Source organism: Capsicum annuum, chromosome 5 (assembly GCF_002878395.1).
Source record: "Capsicum annuum cultivar UCD-10X-F1 chromosome 5, UCD10Xv1.1, whole genome shotgun sequence".
Lineage (NCBI taxonomy): Eukaryota > Viridiplantae > Streptophyta > Magnoliopsida > Solanales > Solanaceae > Capsicum > Capsicum annuum.
In genome coordinates this window covers 201,054,073-201,063,427 of record NC_061115.1, presented here as the reverse complement: position 1 = coordinate 201,063,427, position 9,355 = coordinate 201,054,073, and the positions used below count along the sequence as shown (strand labels likewise).

Below are 9,355 nucleotides of genomic sequence, written 5' to 3'. Positions count from 1 at the left end.
GTTTAAAAAATCGATAAATAATTAACTATTTTGTGTTTATTCCACCTTTGTTGCTATTCATTCCCCAACATTTACAATTGACAGGGGGTAATATATAGTAAAATTACTATTTTATTTATGTCTCTTAAAGGGCAGGTCAAATCAAATATTTATTATTAACTGGACGCGCATCTTAAGAAATAATAAACAATAGAAATAATTTTACTAGATCATTTTTTGAATTTAATAAATTTAAAGTATTGAAAAATATATTAGGTAGGGAATAGTATTGTAAATTAAAGCAAGGATAATATGGATCAAAATGATAAATAATCTATTAATTTTTTAAACAGAACAAAAACTCTTTGATCAGACATCTATTTCATAGTGGATAAGTAAAAATGAACGGAGTAATGAAGTGCTTTTTCACTCATCATCAAACATCATTATTATTTCGCCCTACGCCAAAAATAGATGTTTTATTTTTGTTGTTCTTTTGATAAATTAAGAGAGTTTTACTATCATATTTTTCATATTATCTTTTATATTAAATAACTATATCTATAAAGTAGTAATTAAGAGGTATATCAAATCAACAAGGATCAATTAGTAATATGAAACAAAGAGAGTATTTACAACCAACAAATCCAATGACACACTCAAGATTTAAGGATCGTGAGTGCATACTAAAGAAAAAAATAAAAAATCACCTTAAGGATCATGGGAGCTTACTATAGAAAAAAAAATAAAAAATCACCTCAACTAGGTTCGAATCCGGGGCAAACCTACCAATGAAGAGCCTTAAGATCAATCTAAATGTCAGTGCACCCAACCAACTTCCTATTTTAATGGCTGTTTTTATATAATTTATACCTATTTTCATATATTTTCTATGTAATTATACCTATTCTACATCGAGTTTAATGGGTGCCGAAGCACCCCAAAAATGTGTAGCTCCTCCCCCGAACTAATCAAATAGGGTCATATGGATTCATGGATCACATACTGTATCTCAACATGACCTTTCGCCTATGAAAGCATCCTTTCTTCTACCGATAGGCCAAGAGTCTTTTGAAAAAAAAAAATAATTTGACGAGGTTTCTCTTCAAACAATTTGAGATAAAGTGAATCATGCGAATCAAAATGAATCTAATTAATACTAGTTTAAGGTACGTGCGTTGCACGTGTGTATTATTTTAAATTTTTTTATTTTTATACATTTAATGTTAAATGTAAAGAAGTCAACTGACATTTTATAAAGGAATTTCATGATTTTAAATCATTCTTTCGTAAGAATTTGATATATAAAGAGAGAGAAAACTATTCGTGAGAGAATATACCTTATAGAGAAAATGGTCTATTACCCCCCTAACCTTTAGTCGAAATCCCAACTACACACTCAACCTTTAAAGGTGACCTATTACCCCCCTAAACTTATTTTTATCGAATTTATTACCCCTCAGTTGCTGACCTATCAATGAACATGACTACACCGCCCATAGGCGCGTCAGTTGACTCCATTTCACTTTAAATTCTTTATTTTCTAATTGCCACATCATTATTTTTAATAATATAACAAATATTTTAATTATTACTTTTTCTTAATGAACTCTAATTGTCACGTCATGTCTTCTTCTTCTCTTTTTCAGAACAAAAATTCAAGAACTCATTAATGGAGTTCCTCATCTTGCTCATCTCCAATTTCATTTTCTCTATCTTTCTTGAACTTATTAATGGCTAGGACTCATTAATGGTGTTTTTTGATAATTTGAAAAATGTTATTACTGAAACCAAGAAACACTTGAACTAAGGAAACAAGAAGATTTCTCCGATTAATGAATTCTTGAATGAGGAAGATGAGGAACTCCGATTAAAAAAACTTGAAAAAAATCAAGAACTTCGATTTCCTCTCTTTTTGCTCAAGATCGCCATTAATGGCGAGCTCAAAGCTTTGAATTTTCACAATGTCATATATAATTTCCAACATAACCCACAATGCCATATATCATTTTCAATTCATTTCTCCAATTTTCTCTATTTTTGCTAAAGATCCGCCATTAATGGCGAGCTCAAAGCTTTGAATTTTCACAATGCCATATATAATTTCCAACATAACCCACAATGCCATCTATAATTTTCAACTCATTTCTTCAATTTTCTCTATTTTTGCTAAAGATCTGCCATTAATGACGAGCTCAAAGCTTTGAATTTCTACAATGCCATATATAATTTTCAACATATCTGAATACCTTGATAATTTTACCTTGTTTTCAGCTTGTTCAACAATTTCAAGATCTAAAAATTTTCTCTTTTCACTAACACTTGCAATTAATTTCAGTCCAAAGCAATCTCAAATCAAACAAACTCTTAAAAAAAACTTGAGTTACCACGTATAAATAGAGATAATTGTTTGAAAATTCACAACCAAAAATTTAAATTACAACAACAATCTCCAAAAAAAACAAAAAAAAGATGAAATCATGGTGTTAAGAGAGAAGAGAGAGGAAGATAAAAACTTCTTCTTGAAAATGAAAGAATGAAAGAGAATGGAGATGAGATATTTTTTGTAAAGAAAAATGAGAAGATCGGCGTGAGTCCAGGCGCGTGAAATGCACGGATGTGTTATTAATCGGTTTATGTTGACAGGTCAGCAATTGGGAGGGGAGGGGAAAGGGGGTAATAAATTCGGTAAAAAAAATGTTTAGTGGGGTAATAGATCTCCTTTAAAAGTTGAGTGTGTAGTTGGAATTTTGATTAAAGGCTGGAGGGTAATAGACCATTTTCTCTACCTAATAAAATATTTATTCATCTTAATATCTATCATGTGAAGGACACTAAAATACCTGCTATAATTTGATATTGAGTCTATGCATATCAATATAGATCGTAGTGAAATAATTGGAGTTCCTGCGTCCTTAATCAGATGTCTCAGACTCTTCTAACTTTAATATATCAAAAAAGTTTCTTACTTAATACGTTGTACTGATTAAACAAAAGAAAACATTTAAAACTAAAAGATAAATTCACAATTATAACCAAATTACCATAATATGCTCCACAATAGGCTTCAACTCCTAGAAATGACCTCAATTTGTTGTTAATCATATTAATCAAGAGTAGTGAATCAAATATCTTCATCATTGTTAAGATACTCAACTAATACTAAACTAATAATTGTAGTTAGTTAGTTGTTAGAAACTTAAAGAAGATCACAAGTAGTTGAGTTATAACTAACTCAACTCATTCATTGTATATTGCTCCACAGAACTCATTGTAAAGAATTCAATACAAAACTGTGATCTTTCTTCTCTATTTTTCTTCTTCATGAAATGATCAAGTTTCATGGTTCATCTTCATCTTGATTACCTTCACGGTATTAGAGCATGATCTTCTGAAGTAAGAATACAACTCGAATTCTGAGAATTCTGAGTTCTGTCTTTTGATAAAGATTTACGCAAATTCAATTCTGAGAGTGGATTTGGCTGTTGCTTTCTGAGTTACTGGTTGAGTTGATTTATGAGAAATCAACACTATACATTCATAGCTGATTATCAGGATTAGCTTCCACGAAATAAAGGTTCTCTTCGATTAAACAAGAGTTTTTTTTTGCTTTGTCTTTAATAAGTTCTGTAGTTTTTTGGTGATCAAGATGACGATTGAACAAAGAAATAGGGCGAACGTGTAGCGTGGACAATCTTCAAGTTCATTTGCTCAAAATTGTGTCAATTCTGGATTTTCAATATCTGGCCAAGGTATTGACTATAATCATCATCTCTTCTCGAGTCCTACAGATGTTAGTGGCATTAGCTTAATATCGTTCCAATTGGTTGGTACTGAAAATTATGCATTGTGGAGTCGTTCAATCAAACTTGCATTACCCATGACTAGAAACGCAAATTGCAGAAATGCAGATATTGAGATATATGTGTGGCATGCTATGAGAGATAAGACTAGGAAAAAATATTTGCGACAAGGTAGGAGTGACCTCCACAATGAATAAGGTAAGGGAAGTGAGACTGATTGGACATATGAAGAGGAAATCCTCATATACCTAGTAAAGAGGTGTGAGGTTGGATGTGACGAACACGATGAGTGGTAGAAGTAAACTCAAAATTTATGAAGAATAAGTGATTAGACATGACATAGGGCACATGAATACACATAGGAGGGTATGTAGATCGCAGATTAGGATAACAAAGGTGAAAGAAAGGCAAGATGACCATCCCTTGGTGCTTCACTTAGTAGGTATTTGTTGAGTGTTGTCCTACTTTTTGGTGGGGAAGAGCATAATATAACAGTCTGAAGCACCGTATTTATCTTAGTATTAGTCGTATTAAAAAAAAGAAATATTTATTATCCTCCATTATTTATTTTGTTTCGATTACTACTATCTTGTTTTTACTATTCATTTTTTCTGAATGCTCTGTAATACTTTCCTTTTTGGTCAAAGACATCGACAGACACTCAAACTTGTTGCCAAAATTCACTTAGACACCTAAACTAAGGCTTGTTCCTATCAGGCCCCTAAATCCCCCACATGTTATTTCAATTAGGCCTTTTTTTCCCTATTCTCATCAAATGTTTGTGCGTGTCTCCAAACAACATTGATGTGGAAAGTTGTTCCTCTTAAAACTCTTTACGTGTATAAATGCCGCTGACGTGGAAAGTTATTCCGCTGATGTGCATTAAACCCCCCCCCCCCCCCCCATTCATCTTCTTCCTCATTTTCTTTTTCATTTTTTGTCTTTCATATTTTTTTTCTCAAACCACAAAATTCAATTTTTTTAAAATTAATTTCAAATATAATCTTTTATGACACACTTTCTTTCTTTGAATTCTTTAATAATTTCAAAGAAAGTAATTTCAAATTCATACTAAACTTATCGAAAAACATGAAGTTTCGTTGGAAAATTATTTTTACCCATTTTTTTATTTTTTACCATTTTTCATTTCCCCCTCACTCCCATGGCTGCTATGAGCTCTCCATTTCACCCTCACTTCCATTTCAGATTCATTTTCCATTTTGTGTTCAAAATTTTTAAATAAAATATGTGTTCCAAGAAGCAATTTTCTTCGATCAATACCACAAACAAATGATGATCGTGTTAAGGCTGCCCGTGATAACAAGAACATGAGAATTATTCCAAGGCATACACCCACTTCTAATTTTCCGGCGAGACAAAATGCATTCCTAAGAAAATCTCTCCGACCTATCACCAACGAGCTCTAACCCGGCTCACAATACTTCGACCCACACTAAATCAAACAATGTCGATTAGACAATCAAACAACAACACAAAGAACCCACGCCATAGGAAAACTAAAATGAAGTAAAATTGCTAAGAATTTTTTTTTAAAAAAAATACGGAACTTTGAAGGAAAGAAGACGACGCCTAAGGGCAAAGATATCAATGGGGCAAATGCTAATCTGTGAAAACAATTCAAGTCCATAAAGGAAAGATTCCAGCACAACAGAGAAAGGTAAAAGATTGAATTTGCTTTTCTTTCTTATGAATAAGACGACAGGGGTGTTTGGGGGGGTTTTGTTTGGTTTTCTTTTTCCTTTTTATATTAATAAAATAATATTAAAAGAAATAAAATTAAAAAAACGTGAAATATTATTTTTTTCTCCGTTTCACGCGCTCAAGGAAAGTGTAACACATTCTCCTTGTCAAATCAGCATTTTGTGCCGAATAGGTACCAATTTTAGCACTTGAGGTGTCTGATAGGAACAAGCCTTAGTTAAAGGGTCTAAGTGAATTTTCGAGACAAGTTTAGGTGCCTGCCGATGACTTAGGCCTTCCTTTTTCTATATGCTCTGTAATACTTTCCTTTTTCTATATTTCTCTTTCATGACTGCTGCACTTGAGTCAAGGGTCTCTCGATAACATCTCTACCTTCATGAAGTAGCAATAAGTCTGCATGCGCTCTACTCTACCAACACTCAGAATTATACCAAGTATGTTGTTGTTGCAACATGCCTCATCCATAGCCTCCATTTCATCTGTGCTACTCATTGTGCTTGTGCAGAAACTAGTACTACTACTAACAATGAACTCATATGATCCCACGAGTGGAGTCTATGTGCAGTGTCACTATGAGCGCACATGCACATCTAATTGAATAACAGGTTGTCTCTCCAGATTGAAGAGGGCAAACCTAAAATTTCTTCAGGTTCCTCATTAGAGATGCACATTTCCAAGTGATGTAATGGTGAACAAGGACAGTACTACAAAACTATAAACCAAGAAATAAAGAAACTATCAAGTGCTAACTCCACTGTAGATCAAGATTGAGTACTCTCAAATCTCAATTACCATCTCCGTTGCCGTTTCTTCAGAGAAGCTGCGTGGTTAGAGTCAAATAGCATCGAGTAGAGAGGGTGGAAAATAAACTCTAGGTGTTTGAAGCACGGTTATAGTCAAAAGATCTATGCTGCTCGGATCTTTTAACTTGCTCGACATACTAATAGATTTAGTAGCAAAGAAAACCAAATGACCGTATATAGAAACTCCAACAACAAAATTCGACACCCAATTAGATGTTTCGCTCATTGCAGTTTCACACTACATGACAAATAAATAGACTAAAAATGTCAACTCCGCATAGCCCAAAACAAAATAATATAAGGATTCAGATACTTCCATCGCTATGATAGACAAATGTAGGGCGTCCAAGAGAGCATCTACTAAGCACCTTGCTGCAAGAGAGTAAATATGCACAATCATTAGCTGCCTTCAAAAGTGTCAACAGGTATATGCATACAGGAGGGTATATGTAAATTACAAACCACAATAGCAGGACATTTTGAACTGGTTAGAATATCAGATAATGATAGCTACATATCATGGCAAAGTACAAGAGGAAAATCCATCTTAAAAAACCAAATTCTCCTGTGCGGCTAAACACAACATGTGGTAGCAAGATAAGGGTGAAAGCAAATTCAATGTCATTATATCTACTATGATAGCTATTCAAAAACAGTTCTACTAGAACACTTTCCACACTGTCCACATAGTGGATTCACAACTGATTAACTGCTCGAAGCTTCGGTGCATATTTTTCTGTGTGCTACTTGAAGGGATGGAAGTCTGCACACTATCTTGTTTGGAAGTATGACAATAAAAACCTTATAGCTAATCAGAAACAGCAAAAATAACCATCTCTTGAGGGTTTGGCTTCTCATAATTTCTAAATAGACACTGGTAAACAGAGTAACCAATGTTTCCTCCTCAAAAAGGACACAACAGCAATGAAATTTTAGGTTAATATTGAAAGAAAGAATAGGAGACTGTTCCAAAGGAACATAAGATGTATAAAGCAAAATCTTCTGTTCATGTACTTTTTGGGTGTAAGTAGATAAAAAGGGGCAGTGCAGTAGATGATTGGTATAGCATGAGTGTTAACTGTAGTTTAGTACCCCGCAAACTTTGAGTAAATTAGTGTAAGCACAGTCCAAATATGGTTTTTTGGGGTAGCTTGGGTGTGTCAAAGAATGAACTTACAATCTAACAGGTAAGAAAACACGTTGATTTAATACAATATAATTGTCCGACGATCTTATGGTAAGAGACTAAGAGGTAATCCAAAAGTACACATATTTACAAATAATTAGATCAATTATAAAACCATTCTTCCATCCGCACAAACAAAACAAACCTTCAACCAAGTAATATGTCCTATTGCAGGGCAATTCAAGCAAATGTAGAAAAACACAAACAATAACACAGCGTAATCCGACAAGTGAGTCTAGGAAGGATAGTGTGTACTCACACCTTACCCCTACTTTGAGAGGGTAGAGAGACTGTTCCAATAGACACACTACACAAGATGCCAATGGCAACAAGAAGGAACAACAACCCAAAAAACAACAATCAAAGCTAAAATTACAACCGATAGAATAAGAAATCTAAGAACACGAAAATACCAGATTAATACTAATACTCCCAGAAAAGGAAAGCAAAGCACTTAACTCCCACAAAGGGGGTTCTGGGGAGGGTAAAGTGTACGCAGTCCATAACATTACCTCAGATGAAGTAGAGAGGTTGTTTTCGATAGTCCCCGAGACAGGACAGATAATAGTATAACCACAAAAAACATATAAATAAACAACAAAATGAGATAACACAAAACTAGATAATAAAAGAAATAAGATATCAACAGAGTAAGTAATACTATAAACTATCAGTATAGTGGATACACCATATCATATCAAAAGACATTCTGTTGGTCAACATATAAAAAAAATCTAAATAAAATATAAGTAGTACCTTATATATTGCTTGGGTACATGAAAACTCTAACCTTAGCTCCCTGCAAAAGTCGAACACAACATTCAAAAAATTAAATTACAACACAATTAAATTAACCACGCTATAGCAATCGAAATGTACCAACCATAGATTTCGGTGGCAAATTGGACTTGAATTTAGCTCTAACAACACCGCTATTTCCATGAGGCCTACAAACTTTACCCCATATACATCGATAATGTGAGTTATTCTTCTTAGTTTTGGCCTTGTATATATACGCCATACGCTTCCCTAAATACCAATCAACTTCCTCCTTAGTATTCACTCCTTCAATTTGAATCAATGACGTGTTCGGATACTGATTCGACTTCGACCTAATTCACAAAATTATAAAATACATCAGCTACAAATTCAATTATTTATACTCGTTGTAGATCATAATAATAATAATAATAAATTAAGTGCATGGTATATGTTACCTCTTGTATCCAAGAACTATTCCTCTAGTATAAAGTCTGTATAAAAGAAAAATAATAATAATAATAATAATAATAATAATAAGCAAATTTTATGAAAATGGAGGAAGTGAAAAAACTTAGTATTTTATAAGGGAATTTTTACAGAGAATTTTATGAAAATGATAGAAAATACTGTACCTTACACGCTCTCCTTGACGTCCCTTCACCATTTTCGACTACACTGTAAACCCTAGAATACCGCTGAGGTAGAAAAGAGGAATTTATAGTATTGGGTGCGCTGCCCAGTTGTATAATTCATTGGGCTTTGACTGTTTTGGGCCGGAAATAATTGGAGGAGGTTAGGTCCTGGGTTAAGTTAAAAAATGGCCCTAAAAATGGGATGATCTTGATATTTGTCCCAAAAAAGAAGAAGATAATAGTACTCTCTCCATTTCAAAATAAATGAATTATTGAGTTATTTTTTAATGTTTAAAATAAATAAATTATTCATTTTTCAAGAGACATGTTAGAAATTTCTTCCAATTTCCCTCTTTCATTTAATAAAGTTTTTAAGTACTTCACATTTTCTAGGAGAGTAATTTAAGAACAATTAAAAGGGTGATAGTGGAAAGTAACCTACAATATAGTGGAAAATAACCTACAATT

At 33.2% G+C, this 9,355-nt stretch overlaps 1 protein-coding gene across 2 annotated transcripts; it reads right to left on the bottom strand.

Annotated features, from left to right (window-relative positions):
* Positions 1–6,452: 6,452 nt before the first annotated feature.
* On the bottom strand, positions 6,453–9,016 carry LOC107871091 (60S ribosomal protein L35a-3-like). Of its 2 annotated transcripts, XM_016717888.2 has the most exons (5): positions 8,888–9,007; positions 8,711–8,746; positions 8,377–8,605; positions 8,250–8,292; positions 6,453–6,679 (listed from the first exon to the last, which is right to left on the bottom strand). In XM_016717888.2, the coding sequence occupies exons 1-4, from the start codon at positions 8,917–8,919 to the stop codon at positions 8,251–8,253; spliced, it is 339 nt and encodes a 112-aa protein (XP_016573374.1). In that variant the 5' UTR covers positions 8,920–9,007; the 3' UTR covers positions 6,453–6,679; position 8,250. The 2 variants fall into 2 exon arrangements, with proteins under 2 accessions (XP_016573374.1, XP_047268615.1); XM_047412659.1 differs by lacking the exon at positions 8,711–8,746 and having other exon boundaries at positions 8,888–9,016.
* Positions 9,017–9,355: the final 339 nt, after the last annotated feature.

Excerpts from the sequence above, each read along its gene's own strand:
- LOC107871091 (XM_016717888.2), bottom strand. The coding sequence starts at position 8,919 with ATGGTGAAGGGACGTCAAGGAGAGCGTGTAAG. Across the intron at positions 8,747-8,887 it reads CGTCAAGGAGAGCGTGTAAG|ACTTTATACTAGAGGAATAG; the intron begins GTACAGTATTTT and ends TCTTTTATACAG. Across the intron at positions 8,606-8,710 it reads ATAGTTCTTGGATACAAGAG|GTCGAAGTCGAATCAGTATC; the intron begins GTAACATATACC and ends TTTGTGAATTAG.